At 37.1% G+C, this 27,485-nt stretch overlaps 3 protein-coding genes, 2 long non-coding RNA genes and 3 other non-coding genes across 8 annotated transcripts; 4 read left to right on the top strand and 4 right to left on the bottom strand.

Moving 5' to 3' along the window:
• Positions 1–1,000: 1,000 nt before the first annotated feature.
• Positions 1,001–4,443, bottom strand: LOC103440256 (tubulin beta-6 chain). The gene is made up of 3 exons (XM_008378922.4): positions 3,415–4,443; positions 2,046–2,315; positions 1,001–1,946 (listed from the first exon to the last, which is right to left on the bottom strand). The coding sequence occupies exons 1-3, from the start codon at positions 3,812–3,814 to the stop codon at positions 1,267–1,269; spliced, it is 1,350 nt and encodes a 449-aa protein (XP_008377144.3). The 5' UTR covers positions 3,815–4,443; the 3' UTR covers positions 1,001–1,266.
• A 2,022-nt stretch (positions 4,444–6,465) lies between these two features.
• LOC103420862 (uncharacterized) lies at positions 6,466–9,825 on the bottom strand. The gene is made up of 13 exons (XM_008358905.4): positions 9,569–9,825; positions 9,208–9,298; positions 8,929–9,121; positions 8,726–8,816; positions 8,531–8,566; positions 8,300–8,398; positions 8,047–8,177; positions 7,901–7,949; positions 7,728–7,817; positions 7,596–7,649; positions 7,191–7,256; positions 6,909–7,006; positions 6,466–6,826 (listed from the first exon to the last, which is right to left on the bottom strand). The coding sequence occupies exons 1-13, from the start codon at positions 9,755–9,757 to the stop codon at positions 6,760–6,762; spliced, it is 1,254 nt and encodes a 417-aa protein (XP_008357127.3). The 5' UTR covers positions 9,758–9,825; the 3' UTR covers positions 6,466–6,759.
• Positions 9,826–11,807: 1,982 nt separating this feature from the next.
• On the top strand, positions 11,808–14,754 carry LOC108170527 (uncharacterized). The gene is made up of 2 exons (XR_001786909.3): positions 11,808–14,362; positions 14,554–14,754. It is a non-coding gene; the product is annotated as an uncharacterized lncRNA (long non-coding RNA).
• Positions 12,025–12,114, top strand: LOC114826703 (small nucleolar RNA Z161/Z228). Its single transcript, XR_003775759.2, has one exon. It is a non-coding gene; the product is annotated as a small nucleolar RNA Z161/Z228 (small nucleolar RNA).
• LOC114826704 (small nucleolar RNA Z162) lies at positions 12,310–12,398 on the top strand. Its single transcript, XR_003775760.1, has one exon. It is a non-coding gene; the product is annotated as a small nucleolar RNA Z162 (small nucleolar RNA).
• Positions 14,755–18,356: 3,602 nt separating the features above from the next.
• Positions 18,357–22,620, top strand: LOC103440249 (protein PSK SIMULATOR 2). Its single transcript, XM_008378914.4, has 13 exons — positions 18,357–18,747; positions 18,856–19,152; positions 19,513–19,838; positions 19,936–20,028; positions 20,115–20,208; positions 20,290–20,383; positions 20,515–20,612; positions 20,782–20,851; positions 21,091–21,194; positions 21,289–21,405; positions 21,536–21,612; positions 21,758–21,802; positions 21,897–22,620. The coding sequence occupies exons 2-13, from the start codon at positions 18,901–18,903 to the stop codon at positions 22,393–22,395; spliced, it is 1,869 nt and encodes a 622-aa protein (XP_008377136.3). The 5' UTR covers positions 18,357–18,747; positions 18,856–18,900; the 3' UTR covers positions 22,396–22,620.
• Positions 22,621–23,294: 674 nt separating this feature from the next.
• On the bottom strand, positions 23,295–23,402 carry LOC114826702 (small nucleolar RNA Z279/snoR105/snoR108). The gene has a single exon (XR_003775758.2). It is a non-coding gene; the product is annotated as a small nucleolar RNA Z279/snoR105/snoR108 (small nucleolar RNA).
• Positions 23,403–24,955: 1,553 nt separating this feature from the next.
• Positions 24,956–26,001, bottom strand: LOC108173914 (uncharacterized). The gene is made up of 2 exons (XR_001790678.3): positions 25,405–26,001; positions 24,956–25,316 (listed from the first exon to the last, which is right to left on the bottom strand). It is a non-coding gene; the product is annotated as an uncharacterized lncRNA (long non-coding RNA).
• Between the last annotated feature and the right edge of the window lie 1,484 nt (positions 26,002–27,485).

Here is a 27,485-nt window from a genome sequence, read left to right as displayed (position 1 = left end):
CTGATCCTGGGTTGCTTACTTGGAAGTTTGACTGCTTACCTTGTCTGTCACCTCTTTCGGCAGATCTCCTAGCTCGGCGACTTGGGGGACTCCTACTATAGGGTTTGTATCACACTTGACTAAGCTCGAAACTACAACTAAGCTTCAAGTGAAATTGATACATTACCTTGTGCGTCAACATTAGCTAAATACACCATTCCCGGATGGAGGAAAGGTACTTCCAGAGAAGGGCAGATGAAGATCAGACCACACTTCGGTACTTAGAAGTTTCGTGATTACTCAAGGGATTGGATCTTGCAAGTCCCCAACCGAGGAGTTTCCCTCACTCGGGAACTTAGGGGAGCACTGTTTGTACCATACTTGACCAATCCCGAAACTACCGAGCACCGGCCAACGCTATACTGTCAAGGACCCAGAAGAGTTCCCCTCCGACCGGGAGGCCAATCACTACTCGACACGTGTCAAGATTAGAAGCCAATCAGAGCGCAGCACGTGTCGACATCAAGAACCAATCACAACATGACACATGTCAATGTGACAAAGCTACAAGTTTTTCTATAAATAGGGGTCATTCCCCCACAATATTGCCTAATGCCATTTTGTGTTAAATCATTCACAAGAACTCACTAAATTGAGAGCTTGATCCTTTGTACTTGTGTAAGCCCTTCACTACTAATAAGAACTCCTCTACTCCGTGGACGTAGCCAATCTGGGTGAACCACGTACATCCTGTGTTTGTTTCTCTGTCTCTATTCATTTACGTACTTATCCTCACTAGTGACTGAAGCAACCAAGCAACCAAGCGAAGGTCACAAAACCTGACACTTTCTGTTGTACCAAAGTCTTCGCTGATTTTGTGCATCAACACTATCAATCTTGCATCCCGTCAAAGTGGAGCAAATATCGAACTTGACGGCGTGGCAATTTTATAGTTTTCCGAACAAAATAAAATCAAAATCGAGTTTTAAAAATAACGCAATTTGGAAAAAATAATCAAGGATTGGCAAAAATGACATTTTATTCCATACTTGGAAAAGAACAATCACACAACATCGTCTTACAAGATGATTTACTAATTGTAACTTAATCCAGCAAGGTGATAATCTTGCGTGATTAGCCGAGACAATAATCCACAAGCAAATACAAAAAAAATGATAAAAGCAAAAACGAAGATTTTACCATGTAAGTACACAAGCAAGCAATAAGGGACGCCCCCTTCCATGTCAAACCTTTCTTCCGGTCCTGATTTGTGATTGCCGGCATGTTCTAGTCCTCGTAATTCTCTTCTGCACCTTCCTCCTCGTACTCGCCCTCATCCTCCACGGTTGCATCTTGGTATTGCTGGTACTCGGCAACCAAATCATTCATGTTGCTCTCTGCTTCGGTGAACTCCATCTCGTCCATGCCTTCACCGGTGTACCAATGCAAAAAGGCCTTGCGCCGGAACATGGCTGTGAACTGCTCGCTCACTCTCCTGAACATCTCCTGGATTGATGTAGAGTTACCAACAAAGGTAGATGCCATTTTCAAACCCTTGGGAGGAATATCGCACACGCTTGACTTCACATTGTGAGGGATCCACTCAACGAAGTAGGACGAGTTCTTGTTCTGCACATTGATCATCTGTTCGTCCACCTCTTTGGTGCTCATCTTCCCCCTGAACATAGCTGAGGCTGTCAGGTAACGTCCATGGCGAGGGTCAGCAGCGCACATCATGTTCTTGGCATCCCACATTTGCTGAGTCAGCTCCGGCACGGTAAGGGAGATGTACTGCTGGGATCCACGAGAGGTGAGAGGGGCAAACCCAACCATGAAGAAGTGAAGACGTGGAAATGGAATGAGATTCACGGCCAGCTTCCGGAGGTCTGAATTCAACTGTCCAGGGAACCTTAGGCAGCATGTCACACCGCTCATGGTTGCGGATATCAAATGGTTCAGGTCACCAACTGCAAACAGATATACAATTAAGTAAAACTAGAACCGGGTGCTATAAGACTAGTTGTGTTACTTGCAACATTATTCAAAAGAATTAGGTTGTCACTCACAGCTTGGGGTGCTGAGCTTTAGGGTCCTGAAGCAAATGTCATAAAGTGCCTCGTTGTCAAGAACCATGCATTCATCGGCGTTCTCAACCAGCTGGTGCACCGAAAGAGTGGCATTGTATGGTTCCACAACGGTATCTGAGACCTTCGGTGAAGGGAAAACGGAGAATGTGAGCATCATCCTATCAGGGTATTCCTCTCTGATCTTTGATATGAGAAGGGTTCCCATTCCAGAACCAGTTCCTCCTCCAAGAGAGTGGCACACCTGAAAACCTGCCCCGTATAAAAAAAGACGATGTCAATCAGCATATTAAACAAAACTGGAAATGGGCAAGTGAGGTTTAAAGATTTTATACGAACAAGGATCCAACATACAACCACAGATCCTCACGATAACAAATCAATGATATAAGTCCCTATAACCCAAACGAATATAAGCTAAATGTTCCCATGTAAATACAAATCACTAATCCTCAAACAATTAAGCATGTTACAGAAAAGGGTTGAAAATTTTCTTACTGTCATCTCAGATTTATTGCAATAGTTAATTTGCTAAAACAACCGGAATGAGATCTACTCTGGACCTTTGTGTCTGCAATCCAAGGACCGAGAGATATGGACTGTTCAAGAGAGCTCAATTTTTTTTAGTTTTTATGAATCGGGCTAGTGGGATGGGTTAATAAGAACCTTATGATTGAAATTAAGTGGCTCAAATCTCTCCGTCCGCGGACTTAGAATACAGAGGTCCGCGGACTTAGAATACAGAGATCCGAATCTCAATCCAAAAAACCAAGCACAACGTCGGTGTGGTAACATATTGACTGTTGGGAAATCACAATCATGCAAAAAAAAAGTAAACAGATTCCTCATCCGTCTCCACTAAAGAACAAAAAACAAGGGGGACCACAAGCAAAATCAGCCATATAAAGACAAATTATATGCATATATAATATATATGCAAGTAGTAGTACAGTTAACCACATGGCGGTGCTAGGAAAGCTGACGATGAATATATCAGATCCACAACCAAACAAAAAGTAAAGGACAAGATCAGAGTTTTGGATGAAGGATCTGACGACCGTACTTTGCAAAGAAGTTATTGTTAAATATGTAATTAACAACGCTAATGAAAACGGTAATCAACTGAATCTTCAAGCATGAATGTTTATAATCTCGCAGAAAATCAATTCCGATTCAGAAGCATTTCGAAATCGGATTATCAAATCTTTAACGACGAACTCATAGAGCAACAGAAACAGTAATCAACTGAATAATCATTCAAGCATCAATACATTCAATGTAGCAGAAATTCAAATCCGATCGAGGAGCATTTTCATTTCATAATTCATGTCGAAATTCAAAGAAATTTTACCTTGAAGGCAATCACAATTCTCTGCCTCCTTGCGAACAACATCGAGAACGGAATCGATCAACTCGGCACCTTCGGTATAATGTCCCTTGGCCCAATTGTTGCCGGCGCCGGACTGGCCGAAGACGAAGTTGTCAGGGCGGAAGATCTGGCCGAAGGGGCCGGATCGGATGCTGTCCATGGTACCGGGCTCAAGATCCATGAGGACGGCGCGGGGGACGTACCTCCCGCCGGAGGCCTCATTGTAGTAGACGTTGATCCTCTCGAGCTGGAGATCGGAGCCGGCGTCTCCTCGGTACCTTCCCGTGGGGTCAACGCCGTGCTCGTCGCAAATGACCTCCCAGAACTTGGAGCCGATCTGGTTGCCGCATTGGCCTCCCTGGATGTGCAGGATCTCTCTCATTGTCGCGACGGAGGTGCCGGAAATGAAGCGAGATCTGCTGCTGCGATTACAAGGGCTTTTGGGAGGAACGGCGAGAGGAGGGAGAGATACGAAGACAGAGGAAGAGAGTGTATCCGAAGTCGGTGTTATGAAGGGGAAAGGGAGGAGAGAGAAGGGGGAGGAGAGAGAGAGAATCGGAGGTTAGGAAGGTAAATAATGGGCGGTGGGATATTTTTTAAATCAATTAATCCGTTGGTTGCTGTGTGTGTGACAGCCAGACAGAGAGAGAGGGAGAGAGAGAGATTAAGAACAAACCAACTACTTTCTCTCTCTTCCTTCACTCCGTCTCTCTGGCTGGCATGGGGTGCGTGCGCACGTTAATTCGGTGATCGCACCCGCCCGCCAAAAAGTTTTCCCGCGGGAAACGGTGTTAGAATTTAACCGTTGATAACGAGCTTTAGTCCGTTGAAATCGACCGTATCATTGAGAAAAGCGAGATTTAATCCGTTGATTTCCTTTTTCCGTTTGCTTTTTACTGTCATTGGACTGTGTTTGGCCGGACCAGAAATTTGTTTTGTTGTTTCCGAACAAGGGCGAAAAGGTCGACCATGCAGGACGGCCCAAATGTATTTTAACATATGTTAGTGTACATATATATTTTTAAAAATATGTAAATATTTAATGTTAATGTGCTGGAAAGGACCTCATTTTAATTTTTCGGACTGGGCGACTAAAAACTCGTGGCCCTTTATTGATATACATGCATTACGTTGTTAACTGTATGATCCCTCACATAAGATGGTTTTATTTAAAACATTTAAGGGGTGTGTAGTTAATTTAGATTTCAGAGGATTTTAATGAATTTTTTTAAGTGACAGATTTCAAATGATTTAATAGATTCTACAATTTCATATGGATTTTATCAGATTATTATGGATTTCTATAGATTTGTATGAATTTCTTTTTTGACTCTTACAACATAAATTTTGTTCTCAGTGCACAATCTAAAAAAGATATAAGCATATGTATATTGATATGGAAATATAAACCAATCAAATATGTCTTTTCTTTCCCCTTCTCATTTGAATTATGATTTCTTTACGAAAAATAATTTTAACTAATCAAAACAAGTAGTGCTTCTTAAATCAAATGTCTCAAAATTAACCATTTTTCCTCAACAATTGATTAGTTCATAATGTGTTATTCAGTCTAAGTACAGTTACCAATATAAATAGGCTTTGGAAGATGTTTGCACCCTTACACTAACATGATTACACGGAAAATAATAGAAAGCTTGAATTGGCAATAAGATTCTTAGTAGTAATTTCCAAGAGTTCAATTAACATGGTAAAAATTTAACACATTCAGATAGAACGCATAATCATTACAAGAACTGTTAGTAGCTATTAACACTTCTCATCAAAGCATTACAAGAAATACTATTACACAGTCCAAAATAAAGAAAATAAAAATTTCAAAAAATATTGTAAAATTCAAAAAAATCAAGTTTGCAACTGGGACGGTGACAGATGAACGTGAAAAGAAATCAGGTTGGTAGGTTCTATGTTTGAAAGAAAATGGAGAGTGAGAAAGAAAGTTCAAGTTGCATAATGGAGAGAGAGAGAAAGAGCAAGGGGGTTGAAAAGAAATCCTAGGGGTGGAGGTAGGATTTTGTTATGTTTATAATCCCTTCTCGAATCTTACAAAATATCTTATTAAAAGAAATTCTTCAAAATCTATGAATTTTTTGAATACCTATAGATTTGCATGGACTCTATAAAAATCCTTTAAAATCTCAGTTGACTACGTCAAGATTCTAAAGTCTTTTAAAATCCTTTAATTGACTACCCCTGTATTTGAATGAATTCTTTAAAAATCTTTAAAAATCCTAGTTGACTACACCATGATTCTAAAGTCTTTTAAAATCCTTTAAAATCCTCATTCGACTACACCTCTAAATTTAAATGTCTAGTTGAGTAGTGTATAGCGCATTGTAAAAAAAAAAAAACACTCGAAATTTTAGTATCTTTTTGTCTTTTTGTATTTCTTTTGAGAATTTAATAATTATCGTATACTAGCGAGGGTACACTAATGCACCATTGCACCCATGCGCTTCAGTGCTACCAATTTCTCTATTTTGTTGTGTGATCAGAGAAACTGCTCAGACGGCTCAATCATTGTCCTCCATAATCCATATGGAAAAAGGATTCTCGCCGGATTCTTTTTCGCGATCGTTCATCATACATCGTGTGGTCAGAAATCATTTCAAAATTTAAAATTTAAAATTAAATATAAATAGTACCTAACAAAAACTGATCTCACGATGTACAATGAACGGTCACGATTGCAAAATTCCTAGGATCTCTAGAAAAATGATTCAGCGAGGATCCTTTTCTATCCATATGTAATCTTTTCGCAAGATATACATTGACAATCCGACAAATGATAATAATTTTTTTACATTGATTAAAATAATTGTGGAGTCTGAAAATCCATGTGCTGGGATCCAAATCCAACAATTTCAATTACATCCCCGATTCAGATCTTTAGTCAATTTCCATGTGCCGTGCACGTAACTAAGATGCATGAAATTTTCTAAAATCTAACACTGGAAAAAGTAGGCAATTATAAAAGTTCAGGCGAGTAATCAGCTAAAATTAAAGCTCAGGAAAAACTGGTAAATCGGCGAATACCTCATTTCCAATATACCCGTCTCAGATCCTGACAAAATATTTTAGTATTTTGAAGCATTTGGACTCTTACTAGATCTTGATCTGAGACGGCAAAGATTACCAGATTAGAGTAATCATCGCTCCATTTCTCAGTTACTAACACAAGTGACTATTTTCCCATCCAAGCTCATGCCCAAGAACCAAAAGAGTTCAAAGCGATTACAAAAATTTACATGATTCGATTGGTAACGGAGACGATGATACTGAACATTAACCGCGGCGATCTATGACACCCTAGTGCTGCGGTGGAGGCTCGTTGCAGTGCTTCTTGAAGTCCACAGCCTCGTCTGTCAAATAGTCGCTGAAAAGTGATCCCCGTCAGTGATATTGTTCAGATGCAAAAGTGGTGAATGAGTGTGATAAGAATTTACAAAGGAACTCACCAAATTCGCTCGGCCATATGAGGTAATTCCCATCTAGGGCTCCAAGGAAATTCCGTTAGAGGAAGTGACTTGATCGGCACACCTTGGTGGTTGAAATGCTACATCATTACGAGAATATAACCCCGTCAATCAAGAGTTTCATTTCAACTAGAAAACATGTATATGAAGACAATAATCGAAACAAACTGCACGTGTGCAGCAGATATTCGTAATGAACTAGCCATATATATGGTTTAGTTTTGCTGTAATCATTAATGCATAGATTCGGATAATTATCCTTGCCTGTGAACTTTGAAGCGTCAAAGAAGGCCTTTGCTTTGGAAACTGAGTTGAAACCGAAACATGAACCTATACAAAACAAAACGATCAGAAGCTTGGTCGCTTGAAAGGGGAAGATTAACTAGAGTGTAGTACCCAACTGTAGACATAAAACAACTGAAATAGAACAAAAGTACCACCAGATAATGCGCAATAACAAAATAGAATGTAAAACTCTTGCTATTGACAGCAATAAACGACACGGAATCCACGTGAATTACTGCTAGATTAGTCAAAAAGCTTATAAGAAAGGTAGAAACAAAATATTATAGATCAAATGAGTTCTTAATTCTTAATCAATGACCCAGCACATGCTTTAGCTTAAAGGAATATTCCATACAAAGATGATACAGTGATGACCATATATACCAGGAACGTGAAAACTCCAGAAGCGGCAAGGAACGTTGCCTTTCTGCATAAGACCTGCCCAATTAGATATGAACAATTAGTCTTAATGTTTCAAGAACTTCGCACAGAGAAATACATGCCTAGGATGCCTACCGAATCAGCTTCCACTGGTCTTCCAAACTGAACGGCTAATGCCTCGATAAAGCGCCTTCTAACATCAACCAAGGAGACTGCCTCCAAAACCTTAGTAACAAGACAATATATTCTTACAAATATGAAATATTTTGTACGTGAAAGTGCAAAATATAAACTCAAATGCAGCTGACCTGTTTCTCAAGGGATTCTTCAAGATGGGGAAGATATTCAGCCATGCACCTTTCAAGAGTAAGAAAGAAAAAAAAAACCCATAACGAACCAATAATAGTAGAGTATAAAGGACTAAGAATTTATAATTCAGAGGACTTAGACATACATTCCATTCAACCATGGAGGAAGTTTGACTTCATCAATGGAAAATAGAGTCTTCAACTCTGAGGTAGACACTAGTTTCAAGCGAGGAGCTGATGGAGTGGAAACATATTTTTTCTCAACAGGATATACAATCTGCACAGCCCAAAATACACATCATTGAATATGATGTCCTGGAAGAAAATTAAAAAATGGGGGAAAAAGAATTAAAACTGGGGGGGGGGGGGGGGGAAGACAGAGGGAAAGAGAATCTCAACCTGCAAGTATATCTTCTGTTGATGTCTCCAGGGGTACACAGGCACCATCTTATTTATGTTCATGTCCAATAGAGGAACTGCAAATTTGACCTCCTCTGGCTACACTAAAATTCAGAGGCATAAGGACCACATTTATAATCAGAAGCTACACAGCCAAGTTCTATTCAACACTGATCTTTCATTAGAGCCAATAACAAAAGTTGAACATGTTTTTTACCCAATCATAAATACCTTGTCAACTCCGGAACTCATCTGCATCTCAATGCCCTGAAGCAAAGTGTAAGGATTTAATAGCTAAGAAATATTTCATTACATTAGATATTCATGAAAATGTTCCTCCTAGTTCATCCCTCACACGCAAACAGACGTCTAGTAATATACAAAGAGTTTTATTTTTGAATTTCTCATGGTTGTTTGAAATATTACCTCTCGAGCAACAATTGTGCTAATTTCAAACTTCAACCTGTCGTCATCAACTTCTGCAACACGCTTCTTCTGGTAGGACATGTATTGATCCCTTTAAAATAGAACAACAGTATTTCATTGAAAATTATGAGACTGGTTAGCTACATTATTCCCAAAAGAAATACAAAACTCCAAAGAAAATGTACAATCGAAAAATCCATCACCTCAGTTCATGAATGAGAAGCATAAGCTGTGTCGGGTCTCTGCTGTTCCAATCACTCAAACACTTCATGTGAAACTTTGAGTCCCCTTCTCCTTCATCGCGCGATACAAGAAACTGCGGAAATTTCTCATCATCCGGTCCGAATATAACATCGGGTGCAGAGAACGGAGACTCCGAATCAAATACAACATCCCCTACAACAAATCAAAACCCCCCACATTCTTAGCAATCGAAAACAATCAGTACTACATGAAACTACCTATTACAACAATCCACTCACATTTGATAACGTCTAGACAGTAGGAAATGACTAAGGTGAACCGGTCGAGAAATCCCGGGTAGTACTTGCTGCCAGACCACTTGTTCTCAATCTGCAAAGCAAAATTGATCATGTAAAATGTCCTAAAGAAATCTTTTGACAAAACCCTAGAGTGTACAGCAGCTCAGAGAAATCGGCAGATCATGCAACAAATGAAAACCCACGAACCCTAGATTGTTTTGGATTCCAAGAAAATGCCTCAGTAAACTATTACCGTCGGGGATGAATGAAATGAAATGAAATTTTGGAGTTAAATTTTCTCCGCAATTTGTTTTTGCAAAATTGGAAATGAAGCGGAGACGTTGGGTTTGGGAGGCATTACCTTGACGACGAGAGGGAAGTGAGTAAGGAGGTAGTTGAGCTGGGCGGCGACGAGCGGCGGAACACTCTCCGACGACATGGTGGTCGCAGAGCGATGAGACTGAGAATTGGATTTTGTGGAAGTGAAATCCATCACCTGAACTGAATCATAGAGAAGGGGAGAGCTAAACGGCGCCGTACAGTGCAGCATTATTAACCCGGAGGCTGCCCTCCCACTTCCGTGGCCTCCATGCCTTCCACTTTACGTGATCACGATTCACGATTAAGTCACGTCAATATTTTATATTACTATTTATTTTTATCTTATTATCTCTATAAAAAGATAATATAAAATATTGACGTGGCTTAACAGTGATCACACAAAACAAGAAGGCAGAAAGTGTGAGGGCAGAGAATCTGCCTCCTATTAACTCGTGCCTTTGGCCCAAGAAATCGTCATGTAAGACCATCTCCAACCGATCTATCCAAAGGATCATAGAGCTAAAAATTGTTTGAAATAACACAAAAACCATCTCTAATCGAGGGCTAGGCCAAAGGACTTGTGGGCTTCATTGGGCCCAAACCCCCAAATCAGGCTAGCGGGCTGGCCATTTCCAACCAGCCCTCAAGCGCCATAATATCAAGCTTGACATTTTGCTAGCCCTACAGCTCAACCCATTTTAATGCCAACAACTACCTAGCATCAACATGACGCCAGCTAGCAATGGCTAGTTAACATCATGCTGTTGGCAGATTACGGTTGGAATTTGATTTTTTTTTTTTTTTTTTGGACAAAGTTAAAAAAACAAATCTAATTTTTTGTTCCTATAAATACCTACACCATTGAAAGCTGAAGATAAAAAGTGCCACGTACATAAAAATCCTATCTAAATTTTGCACAACCAATTACATCTAGACACATGGCACTCGAAATCCTATCCGAAAAATTATTTAAATTACATAAAGATAAGAAATCTGAAAAGTTACTCACTTTAGCGACACATGTCACTATAAATCCTATCTTAAAAATTATTGAGATTACATAAAGATAAGAAATCTGAAGATTTACTCACGTTAACAACACATGTTACTCGAAATCCTATCCAAAAAGTTTTTGAGATTATATAAAGATAAGAAATCTGGAGGCTTATTCATTTGGTGACAACTGGTACTCAAAATATGTCCGAAAATATTATTTTAATATGGTAGTTTAATTTAATTAAAATAATAAATTATGTTTGGCCTATGGCCCTTTGGCCCTCTCGGTTGGAGATGATTTTTTGTCAAATGATTATGTTTGGCCTATAGCCTTTTGGCTCCCCTCGTTGAAGATGGTATAAAATATAGTCTAGCATCGTTCATTAAAATATAATTTTTTGCAAGGTTATAAGGCTAAAGGGAGTCATTTGACCCTCATTCAGTTAGAGATGGCCTAAGTGGGCTTCATCTAGCCGTTGGTTTTATGAGCTTGGTCAAATGTTATGTATAATTTTTTAATTTTTTTAATTCAAAAATGGTCTTTAAAATTAGCATAAGTCTCATTTTGGTCTCTAAAATTTAAAGTTGATGGAAGTGGTCCTGAAATTTCCCACCGTCAATCATTTTAGTTCTTTTGTGATAAATCTTCGTTAAATTAAAGGTATTTTTGTCAAATCAACTCCTTTTAAATTGGTGGTTTCTTCATTTAGAGAAAATATTTCACATAATAACCAAAATAATTGACAGTGGCAATCTAAGGGACCACATATATCAATTTTAAATCTCAGAGATCAAAGTGAGGAGTTATGACAATCTTAGATACCATTTAAGCTAAAAACCCCTTCTTTATATATACAAGTGTCATTTGGGTGAATAGAAAATAAAATTATCAGGGAAAATCGAACTTAGAATCTCAAGTGCCTAATACATACTCTTAAATTGAGCTACAATTATTTTGTGCAATGTGCCACTTAATATTACAATTTAGTGATATTCATTTTCACTTGTAAGTGAAATGCCTTATATTTGATTCTTACTATAGACGAATTTGAACTACATTATTACTAGCTCATTATAAAGTTAAGGCTATTATCTCTTATTATTGTAAACAATATCGTTTGTTCAGATAAAATAAAAAAGTTCATTGACATCTACCTAAGCATTAAAAGACACTAATGAGTGGTTGAAATTTATTCAAATAAGATTTAATTAAATCTCAATCACTCATTTGTGTGCGGCCGAGAATCATGCCACATTATAATCCTATACTAAACCAGCCCAGTAAGGACAGAATTGCGAGTCCAGATCCAAAAAAAGGGCAAAACCGGCAAGGCGAAAGTATGAAAACCCTAATAAAGTCTCAGTCTCCGTCCTTTAAATCGTCTCGCCGCGGCCTCCGCTTCTCCAACCGAAAACTCCAGAGCCTCTCTCCCCTTCTTCCCCATTCTGTCTTTTCTTTTCTTTTTTCTCTTTAATTAGTATTTGTGGAAAATTAGTAGGAAATCAGGTGATGAATTTGGATTAATCATCTCACGACGGTCGTCTGAGACTCGGTGTCGAAGCTGAAACGATCCCTTGCTTCTGATGGTTTCTAAACCTGTAATTTTTTTTTCTTCTAATTTTTGTATGAATTCGTCTTACATTTTCGCTTTGATTTCGTTGAGAAATTAAAATTAATTACTTTAACCCGCCATTGCTTTTGCTTGTGAAGTTAATATTTAGATTAATGTACTTTTAAAATATGAAATCTTTGAGTTTTATTTATTTATTATTTTTGTAAATTGAAGAGGCACGATGAGGAGTAATTATAGTAGTGGTATGAGGTTCATATATCGATGACTAATAATTTTAGTCCTTTTCATTCTGAGTGCCTTTATCCTTCTTATTTTTTATTTTTTTTAAACGAATTGCGGGAAATTTTAATTTCTTGGTCAAGAACCCTAATGTAGCTTCTTCGCAAGAAACATATGATTGTAAATTGTAATCGAAGATGATTCATCTCCAGTTTAAGATCAATGAGCCTAGAGTCGAGTTTACATATAATTATGCTCATCTTGTTTCTGTAAAAAGTACTTCTATTCTTAAGTGTTTTGTTGCTGTAAGTGTTAAAAATCGATTTGATATTATTTTTACATGAAAGTATTTGAAAGCCATTTTTATAACTATGGAAATATTTTTAAGAGAAATTTTATTTGGACCAGTTATCTTATCTTGGATTAGAAATGGTTGGTTTAGTGGGTGAGAAATGTTTGGTTTGGTGATTTCAAATTGGAAGTGTTGGCTTGGTTTGTGCAAGAAGGGGATGGGGGGTTTTATATAAAAATGTTAGTGAAGAGATTGCATTTAGTCAATAATAAGCTATATGAACCATGCAGAAGAAATTTTCTAACTTCTCAATACTATTTGAATGACAGATTGAAGGTAATAACAACCAGTAATAAGTTAATCTATCTTCATCATGTATGACATTTATTATTGGAAATTCTAACTCCTCAATACTCTTTGAGTTCTCCAGTTTATTTTGTGGATCTTGAATGGTTGTTTATTTTGTTTCTTTGTTTGAAATAGGAGAGAAATGTTTGGTTTAGTAATTTTAAATTGGAAGCCTTAGCCAAAAGGTTGGCTCTATGCAAGAAGTAGAGGGATGGAGGGCTTTATATAAGAATGTTAAGTGAAGATGTTGCATTTAGTTTAGTTGGGTTTGTGGAAGAACTAAATTAAAAGCAACCTCTTCACTAACGTTCTTATATAAAGCCTTCTAAGCCTCCCATCCCTCCACTTATCGCACAAAACCAAACATTTGGCCAACGCTTCTAATTTGAAATCATTAAACCAACCATTTCTCTCCCATTTCAAAGAAAGGAAAAAAAAAACAATTCTCTACAAAGAGTTCATTCACGATCCTTAAAATAGACTAGGGAACTCAAAGAGTATCGAGTAGTTAGAATTTCCAATAATAAAGTATCAAGTAGTTAGAATTTCCAATAATAAATCTGGCATGCATGATGAAGAAAGATTCCAACTAAACTTATTACTGGCTGTCATTACCTTAAATTTGTCATTAGTATTGAGGAGTTAGAACATTTATTCTGCATAGGTCATATAACTTATTACTGGTTGTCATTACCTCAAACCTTTAATAATTCTCTCATGCATGATTCAAACCTTTAATAATTCTCTCATGCATGATTAAAAGAGATTCCAACTAATCTAAAAGCATCTTCTTCACTAAAATTCTTAGATAAATCCTCATCCCTCCACTTCTTGAACAAAATCAACCCTTTAGCCAACGCTTCCAATTTGAAATCACTAAACCAACCATTTCTCTCATATCTCAAAGAAGGAAAAAAAAAAAAACAACCAAAGATCCACAAAATAGACTACGGAACAAGTATTGAGGAGAATTTCCAAGATCCACAAAATAGACTACGGAACGAGTATTGAGGAGAATTTCCGTACCCCCTATACTATATATGCTATGAAATAATGGTATATATGCTATGAAATAATGGTTTGTATTATTTACTTTGTATGCTTCATTAGAATTTATACGTGCTATGATACAACGGTTTGTAAGTTGAACACTTTCTTGTAATTCTTCTTATATTCTACGTATAATGTTTAGATAATGAGGTATGTATTGATTATTATATATGCTTTGTAATTTGGATTTGGATATTTTCCCCTGGGCATGAGGGTTAGAAGAAGTACAGTGGTGGAGAATGATCTGTCATCTCTTTTGTAGCAATCCATGTCTCCGCAGCAAGCCTTCTTCCCACGTATCTATATGACTTTGATTTGAAAGCCCTGATCAAACTACTATTCCTCCTATCAAAGTGTAAGACACCTCTCATTTAATATCACTATTTGTGCAAATACTTTACGATTAAGAAGCCACTGTCCTTACAAATTGTGCATTCTCGATGTCTCTCAATATCTCTTTTAATTCGAAAATTCAGGATTTGAATTCATGTCCTTTCATTGAGTCCTCCTACAATGCATTGACTTATCCTAAAGATTTCATTTCAGTTAGAATTTGATTATTCACCATGTATGAGGATCCCCGTTAAGCATCCCCGACCCCTCAAAGACAACTCGGCAGTGGAGGGATCTTCAAGAGTACATAAATGTGATGTACAATGGTTAGTGAATGTGTATTTCAAGCTCTCTGTTAAGTATTTTAATGTTTAGTTCTAGAGTGATCGAAATGACAACAAAATATTCTTCTGAGTTCTGATACAAGTAAAGCTTGCTGGGAACCCTTGTTGCATGAAAAGCCTTAGCGGCCCTTAATTATAATTTTAGTGGATAAAACAAATTCCTGCAATATAAGGAAAAAGCTTCCATGTCAGTGTCTATTTAGAAGCGATAGCTAGCAAGCTGACTTGTTAGTTTTAATAATTTATGCAAGTAGCCAACTCCTAGATAATGGGTCAAACCAAGGTATAAAATATTGATGATATCAGAAATATCGGTAGTCCAAAAACACGGAAATTTCGATGGAAATATCAGGATATTATCGATATCAATAAAAATTGAATAAAAACCACAGAAATTGTAAGAAAAACTTGGAAATTTTTATTGAAACTTTGTAGGATGTTTATTTAGTCAATTATCTATTAGTTTATCACAAAAAATTGGAAGGAAATGCATTGCATGATAGATATAACTGATTTAAGTTGATTATATAGCGAGCTGGCAAACATTGTGAGTGTAGAAAATATGTAGTAATTAATGAAAGAAGTTTAAACACACCATAATCATTTATATATAATGAATTAGTACAATATTTTACACTTTATACATTGCATGGTAAGATACATGAGTGACTTAGCAAGGTCTAAAATATTGATGATATCGGAAATATCGGTAGCCCAAAAAAATATTTGTAGTCCAAAAACACGGAAATTTCGATGGAAATATAGGGATATTATGGATATTTTAGATCATGGTTCAAACAAACATATATGCTAAAAACCTACGCTTAAATTATAAATGAGGGCTAACAAGGGTTTGTAGCAAGCTGACCAGTTGATGAAATCGAGAGAATATTTTACTATTATTAGGGTAAGTTTTGTCGGAAATAATGGAGGAGTGCACTGGTGTGTTAGTTTTGGAGTTATGAGGCGTATAGATAAAAACACCAATGTTTATTTTCTTTTATTTTCTCATTCTTATTTATTTAAGGGTAAAATTGGAAGGAAGTTGGATAAAACTTGTTAGTTTGGTGTAAAGATAAGATAACGAGATCCAAATAAAATTTTCCAATTTTTAATATTTTTTACAAAACATAATTAAAAAGGGTTCACTTATTATTGTAAAAATAATTTCAAACAAGCTTGAGAGAGAGAGAGAGAGAGGAAAAAAAGAAGATGAAATGTAACAAACTTGACTAGAAGATACTACACCATATAGAGAGAGAGAGAGAGGAAAAAAAAAAAGATGAAATGTAACAAACTTGACTAGAAGGTACTACACTAGAGAGAGAGAGGGAAAAAAAAAGAGATGAAATGGAACAAACTTGACTAGAAGATACTACACTAGAGAGAGAGAGGGAAAAAAAAAAGAAATGTAACAAACTTGACTAGAAGATACTAACTAGAGAGAGAGAGAGAGAGAGAGAAAAGATGAAATGTAACAAACTTGACTAGAAGATACTACACTGGTGGTCGATGAAGCTGTTGATGGGCTTGGCCTGATGTGGTTGACCCGGTTGGGCTCATAGGGTCCAAATATCTAACTTGTTTGCCGTTTGACGAATGATAATAATACTTGTCAAATCTCAACGGTCTGGATCTAAAGATGTTCCTAAAGCTTCATTACGGTTTGTTTGTTTTTATGTTTTTTGGGTTGGAAGAACCGTTAGCTTTAATCGTTTGACAAATGTTTTTAGTCTTGTAGATTTGCTTAGACCATCTCTAATGGGAGATGCCAAAACGTAACTTGACGTGCATTCGAATCATAAGAGCTAGTAATCAATGATATTCTCATATTGATGACGTTATTGTTGCGTTAATAAAAAAAGCAGTACCAAATAAACCTCTAGAAAGATCAGAAGTTGTCCGAGTTGCTATCTATTCATGGTGAGTAGGATGGCCCATGGGTCGAGGACTCTAGATTCTAGAACGAAGCTCAACCTCATAATGACAAATATACATGGAGAACCAATCAAATTGCGAGAAATGTCGATAACCCAGTTGTTTAAAGTTAAAATACATCATGGAATCGAGGATTATGGGGATTCGTAAATTGTGTCTGTTTATCATACATTATGTGGTCATAAATCATTTTAATTTTATTTAAAATTGAACACAAACAATATCTGATGAAAACGGATCGCATAATGTACGATTAACGAACACGATTCACAGATCCTCACAAAGAGGATCCGGAAAAGATCCTGTTGGATGGAGAAGTAAACTCAACGTAAGTAATAGTTCGATACAACGTGGCCAAAAACAAGAAGCCGAAAGGAACATGTCGAAATCGTGGTTCAAACTTCAAGCTTGGAAACCGACTTGTTGTCCAATGTTGCCACAAGCATCTTAAAAAAATCTTTTCCTCTGCCCGAATGTTTCATGCACTTGGAGTAATTAAATCCTTGTTAATCATCAAATCGTTGACAAATCAAAGATTGACTTGAACACCACAGTGGTTCTGGTTCAAGAAATTCTCATATTTCATATATTTGTTTTAACAACCCAACGTTTTTACAGTAAAGACATCCACACAACATAATTCAAAAGTTTCAATGTGTGATTTTTTTAAACTATCTCGATACTCATCTGGTGTGGTTCATTGCACAAGGTGAGATAGTCGGCAGTGTTGCTTGACTTTATTATTATTCACATGAGATTGCATACAGGGGAGGATGTACTTTGGAATCGAGGTGGTTTTTGGAACCATTCAAAGTTTGGGAAATGTAGATATGAAGACTATCTGATGACTTTTTGAATGTTTGGTATGTGTACATTTTTCTGCCACCAAGTGTTTGATGTAATGTCTACTAAGTATATCTTGATGGGTTATGTCGACAATACTCAACAAATTTTATCGATATCACTCATCAGATTGCTTCGATATGTGTTGATATATGATGATATGTGCGCAACGTAGTTTGGCTAACAATAACAAGCCCACCAAGTATTCCATGAAATGCCTCAGTAAATAAACTGATTTTTTTTTTTTGCACACTTCGAGTCCTGTTTCTATCTCAAAAACTTGAACGTTTAACACTGGAACCTCCAAAGTTCAAATCATGGATCCGCCACTGACTACATAGAGTTACGTAGAACCAAAATACAAGAAATCATTGTTTTTGTGAGAAATGTCTTCCCAGTTTTGTGTTCTTCCACCTCTACACGAGTTTTTATGACATTTTCAAGTCTAATTTTTTTCGATTTTGACACATTTACTTGACACTATTGAGGGAAGTAAGGAATTGGAGAACATGAAACCAATTCCTTTTCCAACTATGAATTTCCTTTCTTTCTAATATCCCTTCATTGATTAAAAAAAAAAAATACAATCATAAGGTAAAAAAGGTAAATGATGAATTAAAATCCTCTCTAAATCTTGTAGTCTAAAACCGACGATAAAAAAAATCAAACTACTTATTTTAAATCTTACGACTCCCATTAACCCATCACGTGAAACTACCTTACTTAAACAAAAAAATAATCGCTTTTGCTCTCTCTCTTTTGAACAGTCCAGATATTTCGATCCGTCGCTTTGAGTTGCGAGATTAGGACAGGATCTGAATTGGTAAACGAAAAAGATGGCAATGACACGTCAGGCAAAACAAAGAGGAAAAAGAGGCAGACAAAGTAGGCGGGGACTTTGACATTTCCGTATTATTTTTCCCTCCACCACCCAATCACGCATTCATTCATTCGTAATATCAAATTTTAAAATTCAAATTTTCGTGATATCAACTGCTAATCCACATTTCATATCCAAAGATTTCCCAAAATTCAAATCCAATTCTCGCAATTTCATACCAGTCAAGATATTCCCCATTTTCCCACGAGATTTCCGGTTTTCCTAATCACGCGTTTAGTCCCGTAGAAAATTATCACCATTTTGTTTTGCAGTCAAACATATAAACTCTAGAATTTCTACTCTCTTTCCTTTTCAACTCTCTGCATTTGTTTTCTTGATTGATAAACGGTGTTTGGTTGCTGAGAAAATTACTGGGTTCTCAAGGATCATCTCTGCAAATAGGTATGTTCGTTGGTTGCTTCATGTTTTTATTTGTGTATGTGTTTGGTTGCCGAGAAAAAGTAAGAAGGAAATCAGAGGTTGTGAACCGAGTTTTGTTTGCTTATGCAGGTGTAATTGGAAAGCTCTTGTGGATTTTTTGAATTGGGGCAAACGATGGGTGGGGTGTGCTCGGGCGGGGTGTCTGGTGAGGAAAATCCCGATCACGGCGGAGGGAAAAGTGCTGGATTTTCCGGGAAACTCAAGTCGGTGAGGAGCATCGGCAAGAACAAGGAGAATTCTAGTCCTTCGTTTTCCGAAGGAATTGCTCCGCGGAAAACACCGAACAGGTTTGATTCCGGCGAGCTGCAGTCTTCAGTTTCCCGCGAATTGAAGCCCTCAACTCCGGCTAGGACTGCTACTAGCAAGGTATCGATTGCTTTAGTTTTGTACTGGAATGGTTTAGGGAAATACTGGTCGATGTATTTTTTGTTTTGAACTTGGAAAATGTTGGAAGCACTTCTGCTAGAAGTGATTTTGGTATAATCATGTCGAGATTTTTATTAAGAACCCAAGTACTTCCCGGAAAAACACTTGGAAGTACTTTCTCAATGCTTCTCCATAAGCCGCTTCTTACGACCCATGTATGCTTTTAAGTTTTGATGTCAAATGTAGTGATAAGAGCTGTTGTTTGTCAGATAACACTTTTAGCCACTTCAGTAGAAGCACTCTTGAAAAAACTCTTATATTTGTGGCATTATTGCTTTAGTGTTGTGTTTTCTATGGTAGGTTACCCCGAAGAACTCGTTCATAGGAAAGGCTGGCATTGTTGGCCTGGAGAGGGCAGTAGATGTTTTGGATACGCTCGGCAGTAGCATGTCGAATTTGACTGTCAATAGCGGATTTCTTACTGGCGGGGTGTCTAGAGGCAGTAGGATCTCAATATTGTCGTTTGAAGTAGCTAATACAATCACCAAAGGTGCAAACTTGTTGCAATCTCTATCAGACGAAAACGTCCAGTTTCTAAAGAAAGATGTTCTCCATTCGGAAGCTGTACAAAACTTAGTTTCTAAAGATATGAATGAGTTGCTACGCATTGCCGCTTCTGACAAAAGGTGGTTGTTGTGTAGAGAATAGGTTGAATTTAGTTGAAGCTATTCGTTGCCTTTCTATCTTACCATTTTTTTTTTTTTTTTGCATGCTCGCCTGCAGGGAAGAGCTTGATGTTTTCGCACGTGAAGTGATAAGGTTTGGAGACTTGTGTAAAGACCCACAATGGCATAGCCTGGGTCGATACTTCGCAAGGTGGGTTGATTTGTGAGAATTATGCTGCTGCGATTATATTGATGAATTTCCGCTATTTTAATATCTTCTGTGAATTTGAATTTCAGACTAGATTCAGATGATGATTTAGGGTACGAACAACTACGATCAGAGGTAGACATGACGATGCAGGAATTGACCACTCTTGCTCAGCATACTTCTGTAAGTTGGAGATTCATAATAACCAACAATTTGTATATATTGAAGTCAACTTGAAGAGACTAATTTTATCTACATTTGTAGGAATTATACCATGAGTTAAATGCACTGGACAGATTTGAACAAGATTACCGGAGCAAGGTAGAGGAAGCAAAAACCTTGCATCTCCCTCCAAGAGGTTCGTCGATTTTTGTTTTTGGTTTGCTTTCTGTTTTGGGGTTTCAGCGAGTACCATCCTTTGAGTATTTGAATAGTCTAGTTTATAACATCGAAAGACATTTATGGATGCTCTTTTCTTTTTATTTTCAGGAGAGACTCTGATGATGTTGTTAAGTGATGTAAAACAACAAAGAAAGCTTGTAAGAAGCTTGAAAAAGAAATCTCTTTGGTCTAAAAATTTGGATCAGGTACCATCGTGAAACACTTTTCAAATTGCATAATTCTTTCCTACCATTTGCTAACATTATTCAAAACAATGCACAGCGATAGTTCATTATTTGCCTTCGACGGGGCACAATAGGATTTCATTAGTATTCATCTTCCCTTATTGCTATCACATTGTATTTTTCTTTGCAGATTGTCGAGAAACTTGTTGATGTTGTTACTTATACACATCAAGCAATCTTGGAAGCATTTGGACATAATGGTAGGAGCAGTCTCTCACTCCGAGAGCAAAAATTGATAACTGTATACATATGCCGTAGTGGATGTCGAGGAATTGTTCATAAGAGCTTTCTTCATCATGACTCAAACATAATGAACAACTTGAGCTTGCGTTATCACTTAGTCGATTACAAACTTACTTACGATATAGCTGGCAGTTTCAGTTTCCGCACTCTCTATAATGTGCTTTTTTAATCTTGTACATTATGATTTCTATTACAGGTCTGACTTTGGTTAGTGCAGACAAGAGCAAAGATCCTCAAAGACTAGGGGTGGCTGGCCTTGCGCTACACTACGCTAACATGATCAACCAAATTGATAACATTGTAAGCTTAATTCTCCGTTTCTGTATATTGTGTCTCATATACTCGGTATACATTTGCAAAATAATATGTACTCATGAATGATTAATCCTAATAGGCGTCCCGACCAACCTCCCTCCCACCAAACACACGGGACACATTATATCAAGGTTTACCAATTACAGTCAAACAAGCTTTACGATCCCGATTGCAGACTCTTGATGCCAAGGAAGAGGTATCACAATGCATTTAACACACATTTGTCCATTGTTTTATATTGTAGATTCCTCATTAGATTTTGGTTTTCTCCTTGGAGCTTCAGCATTCCAATCGTCTTCTCCTTTTTTTATGTTGCGTTTCTGCAGCGCTCTGTTCCTCAGGTCAAGGAAGAAATGGAAAAGACTCTCCATTGGCTTGTTCCAGTTTCCACAAATACGACCAAGTATGTTCTGTAGCATGCTAATCGAAAGTTGCTGTCAATGCTTTGCCCGTGTTTGTTTTCATTCTTTTGAATCGAACTCCGCAAAGAAATTATTACGCATTGTCGTTACTGTCTTACTTCCACTAATCTCTGCAATTTGTGGCAGAGCACATCAAGGCTTCGGGTGGGTTGGAGAATGGGCAAATTCTGGGTCAGTCAAGGCCCCCCTCTCTCACTCTCTCGATATTTTCTAACCTCAATTGAAGCGATTAAGTTCAACTCTGACCGTGTTTTCTGTTTTACAGTCCTGAGTTTGGTAAGAACGGATCCTCACAGGTTAACCTGATCCGCCTCCAGACGCTATATCACGCAGACAAGCAGAAGACGGATCTCTACATCCTCGAACTAGTCGCATGGCTTCACCATCTGATCAACCTTGTTAGACAAGGAGATCATGGCGTGAAGCCTTTGCATACGCGGTCTCCAACTCGTAAAGGGTTGGATATTCACTCCAACATGCAGCAGTTTCTAACCAAGTCCTACAACACCAAGTCCCAAAAAGTCCAACTTTCGGAAGAAGACCGGAACCTGTTAGACGAGGTGATCGGGAGAATGAAAAGGGTTCCCGGGATCAGTAAGAGTCAGGAGTTTTCGATTGCCGAGAGGAAAAGAAGAGGAGTTTGGGGTTTGAGCAAGAGCACAGGGAGTTCCCCTTCAAGGGAGCTGGGTTCAAGGTGTAAAAAATTGCTTAAGCGAAAGAGTAATGCTTTGGATGTCATCGACGGCTTAGATTCAATATATTGAGAGTCTTCAGTTTCAAATTTTCAATCAAATTTTTTTATAAATATTTATATTTCTCTGTATATAATCTTCAGATGATTAGGGTTATTGTATATATGTACCACCTATATATTTATACAGAAATGGAGTTATTTTATGTAGCTCATGAGAGTGACTTATGTACGGAAAAATTAATGTGATACTGAAATACGATTATGTGTTAATTAATATATAAGTAGTTTGTACTCATGGACTTCCTTTAAGTGTTGGAAGTGTTGGTCGATCAGTTAGGATCTAAAATGATAAGAGCTCGATTAGAAGTGTTGTTAAACTGATTAAAAGCGTTTTGGTTAATTTGTTTTTGAAAATAATTCTTAGTAAAATAGTAATTGAATTTGGAAAAAAAGCTTTATTGCTTTGTGCAAATTACATAACTAGTGTTTCTTGCAGAAAGTATTTAAATGGTTTTAGAAACAAAAAACATTTTTTCTAAACGTTTTCAGTCATTTTAGTAGTCTAAACAAGCCCTAAAACACCTTTGGGTTTGTTTGAGGTGGCCTCTATAAGGATTAGAGGATAACCAAAAGTGCTTTTATCTATGTTTAACAAAAAATAAAACTTATTTAGAATTTTACCTAATCCTTTTACATGTTCATATTAAAGCTTGAAGGCACTAGTTATAGAAATGGAATAATTATTTGCGAACAATCATAAAATGAACTTCCTACAAAGTAATTTTGATAATCATTTCGTTTTTAATTTGTCTAATTACTTTTTATAATTGTTTTTCTTTTTGGAAAAAATGCAACTGACAGACAACACATTGAACTGAATGCTAAATTTAAAAATAATGAAAATAAATTTGTTAAAAAAGTTTCACTGAAATTTGGTGTTTGGGGGCGTTTTAGGTAAAGAAGTGAATAGGGATCAGATGGTAAAAGAGGAGAGTGCCCAATTGTCGTAACAGGCTTTGGGGCGGACACCCATCTCTCGCATTTTAATTTGCGAATTATGACCACTCATCACATCCCGTTTCTGCCTGAAGGATCATGCCTTTCACGGTCGTTGTCCCGCCCTTTTATCCACGCCGCTTCAACCAATATTATATTCCATCGTCGATGTGGGATTGCCTTCGTCCGCTTTCCCGCTCTTTGATAGTTCATCTTCCACAGTCAGGTTTCTTCATAGGCTCAAACTCTGTAGCTTCATCTTCACATAGAGGATCAAACTTGTAATTAAAAAAACAGATTTTAATTTCATTGATTAATAATTTACCAAAATTGATTTGCCATAGCTTTAGAGATGGTTTAGCGGTACACGACTAATCAATATTAATACGGCTTCTTGCTTAACCACTTGTGCATGGTGTGAGGTTTTATACAAAAACTTTGATGCAAGTAGTAGTGGTTTCAATGTAAAGAGATTTAACTTCAAGAGTCTTCCGATTTGAGACATGCTAACGTGGCACCACATGAAGACATTTATTCATAGTGAAGTGCTTTGAATAGGATCTGATCCCATCTCGACAATAAAAATTTGTCATGACTCAAGTCACTTGTCGGATATTTGATTTCATAAGGTTAATTTTCAATGTGAGACATGTTTCAAGATGGTTCAAACTTTATTGATTAATTGCGAAGTTTTGTTTGGACCATGTTTAAGAGTTCATGATATGGGCCCAAACACAAATCCTCTTAAGTTGGAATCACAAATATGATGTTTGCAAGTAGCCAATTATCATATGTTGGCAACTCAAGTATAAGTAGGATTCCTACATAAAATTCTTTGTATTTGAATTATAGAGTTTTGTGTTTATGATCAAAACTGATCATATTTATGAATTACTCCGTAAAGATCACCTGTGCAAAAAATAAATTAATACTAAGGTCGTTTAGAGACGATCGAGCAAACACATAGACAGTTATGTGGAGCCAAAAATAATAAAAAAAAAATGGAGGCGACACATGGATTTTAGGGTTAAAAGGACAAAATTATCCTCAAGGAACACCGGAACTCCTACGCGCGAGCAGTGGACAATCATTTCTCAATTAAGTCAAAAGTGCCAAAAATAGGCATTTATTCAAAACTTATTTCATCGATCCTCATCAAATCTTCTCCACAATGTAACCCCCAAAACATTCATTTCAAATTATATTAATTAGCTAATTAATTGATTTATTACCTAATTAATCTATTAATTGGCTAATTAACTACAAATTACACCCAAAAATGCCACAAAGGGCCGGTCACCATCTCTCCAAAGGGGGCCGGCCATGCCCTATATATACTACCCCATTTTCTCTATAAACCTAAGTTCTACACTCTTGCTAAATTATCTAAATTCTCCAAACATTTTTCCCTCAAAATTCTAACTTTGACATCGGAAGTTCTTCGGCCAAAGCCCCCCCTAATTCATCGTGGGTGCGTGAGGCTCTTGGTCTTGACCTAAGGTGTTGTTTTATAGGTGCAATTTTGTCCAAGAACAAGGAGGAATAAATTTGCATCCACAAGTTCGTAATGCTTTTATCAATTTCATTCATCTAATTTATATAGTTCGATGATTAAACAACATTTGTTTTAATCGATTATTTGCAGAAACGATATTTATAGAATGATTTATAAGATAAACTGTTCTGATCAATAAACACGAATCGGCATCATACAGTTTTGAATAGATATTCATACTCATCATTTGATTCTTCAATCGATCGAGCATTTTCAAATCAATTTGTATTGGGACATGAAGTCAATTGAAATGAAGCAAGTACTCCACATGAGCCTTGAGTGCTTCACTTCGCTGAATCGCTGCCACCCATCATTCTACTCATCATTTGATTCTTCAATTAAATTTCTAACATGCAACGCTGCACCGCCCAAATTTCATTTGCGCCGCGAATACGGGGCGCATCGTCCGTACTTAGATCTCTGCTCTTCCCTGCTTAACGCTAAAGAGACAACAAATTAAGATTAAAAAAAGCAGGACTGCAGAACTGCACACGTACTCAGAGGGAACAAAATTCGGAGAGCGTTAACCTGGTTTAAATTGTTTTGTGTTGTAATTTAGTAAACCGAGATACATGTTGGATCTCCTCACGTGGGCGTGGCTTCCGTCTGAGTCACTGCCACCCTTTCTCGGCTAGCTCGACACTGTCCCTTCCACGAACATGCAAGCATTCTTATTTACGTTGCTTTTGATGGGTACCTGGTTTATATACGTTGAATCTTTACCATATTATGCGACAGTACCAGAACATTATACTATACAATGAACTGCACAAAATTATACTTAAAAAACCAGTTTGTGGTTTTGTCACGGCTGTCTACTTTTTCGGCGGTTAAAAGAACTCACAGAAGCATTTTAGGGCATGTTTGGTACTCTACTTGAATCCAACTCTTTTAACTAAAAAACAATTGTTAAGTTTTAGGTTTTAAAAAATTTGTTTGGTAGGACTATTTAAAAAAACTGAACTCAAGACTAACTCAAAAATATAATCTATTATCTAAAAACATAAAAAGTGAGTTTTTAGGTTTTTTAAACTTAAACTTACTCATTTCTTTTCTTCAATCATCTTTTACCTTGTTTCCTCCTCTCTCCTCTTTCTCCCTATCATGCGACCCCCTCTTTTTAGATTTTTTTGTTTAGTTTAAGTCGTAAGATTTAAAAATTTTAAATCGCAAACCAATCAATTTTTTGAATCTTAAAGAAAATTGTTTTCAAGAAACGTTCTTAAAAAATGTTTTGATAAATGATAAAAAATTTCAAATATGATACCAAATTGACCCTTAGTCTCTTCCTAATCATTATTATGTAATTCACCAGTATTAGAAATCGAATACAGAGCTTTAAACATAAAATTACGTCTGCATCCAAACAGCCAGCTGGGCATAAGTTTATAAGCAGTCACATTCAACATTTTCTGATGTGTCATTTTCGTCTTATCCTACGAACCTTGAAACACGAACTTGGTCTTATCCTTATTGGAACTCTTGTCTCCTATGGATGAACCTTAATAATACCCGTCACATTCGCTGATGGGATCACAGAGTTCCTAAATCCAACGTGGCCGGTTGGCATTGGTGGCCTTACTACTCTAATACCACCGTTCCTTCCGCACGGCGGTAACCCACGTGCCATGTCGGCCGCCCGTCGTTTACACCGCTTTTGTGTTTCCGCTGCGGTGGGCCATCCCAGATGTGCTTCCCTGTCCGGCGGTTGCCTCTCAACAAACCGCGTCAATAATTAATGGAAAGGAACTTAGGATCATTTCTTTCTAATCCATCAAATCAAAAAATTCGTGTCATTGAAATTTGATTCAACGGTTATAAATAGAGACACACTTTAAAAGTTATAATAACTTCAGTCGTGGATCAAATGTCAACGGCATAGATCCCCTAATTTGATGGATTAGGAGAAAGAGATCTAAAGAAGATGCCTTTCCATAATTAATACTAGCAAACGCCACACAGTCTATGTGTGTGAAATAAAAAAAAAAAATTCTCAAATATTGTTTTAAAAGAAAAAATCCGGCAAGAGTTATGCAGGCATTAGATTAAAAAAAAAATGTAAAAAGTGTTGGTAATTATGGAGAAAGAGTGTGTTTGGAGGATAATGATAAGGTGACATTGTTGTGAGGTTTAAAAAAAGGCAAATGTTGTTTGTTTGAAATTACTTTAATGCCCCCATTTTTTTTCTTTTCTCACATTTTTTTTTCAATTATGTATTAAGGGCCGTTTGTTTGACCGGATTAGGGAGGACTGGACTGGACTGGACTAGACTGTAGTCCCTTGTTTGGTCTACACCAGGATTAGGTTTAATGAGCTTAGGTCGGACTCGCTCGGATTAACCACCTCGCTACGAGTTCTTAACGAGGATCCCCAATTTCGGCCGGATTCGTAAGCCCTCTTCTGATAGAGAGAAAATCGCGAGAGAGTCAGTCGTCCAAGACTCAACGTCGCTCGTCTTGCTTGTCGCACATCGCTCCTTCCTTGCCCTGCTCCATCTTCTTCCTCGCTTCCACAACCATTTTCAAACCCATATCCCGCAAAATTCAAAACAAAAAAAAAATGCAATCATTCCATTTTTCAAATTCAGATCCAACCTGCAAAATAGAACC

The sequence above is a fragment of the Malus domestica genome, chromosome 08, assembly GCF_042453785.1.
Source record: "Malus domestica chromosome 08, GDT2T_hap1".
Lineage (NCBI taxonomy): Eukaryota > Viridiplantae > Streptophyta > Magnoliopsida > Rosales > Rosaceae > Malus > Malus domestica.
This window is presented reverse-complemented; position numbering and strand designations above follow the sequence as displayed.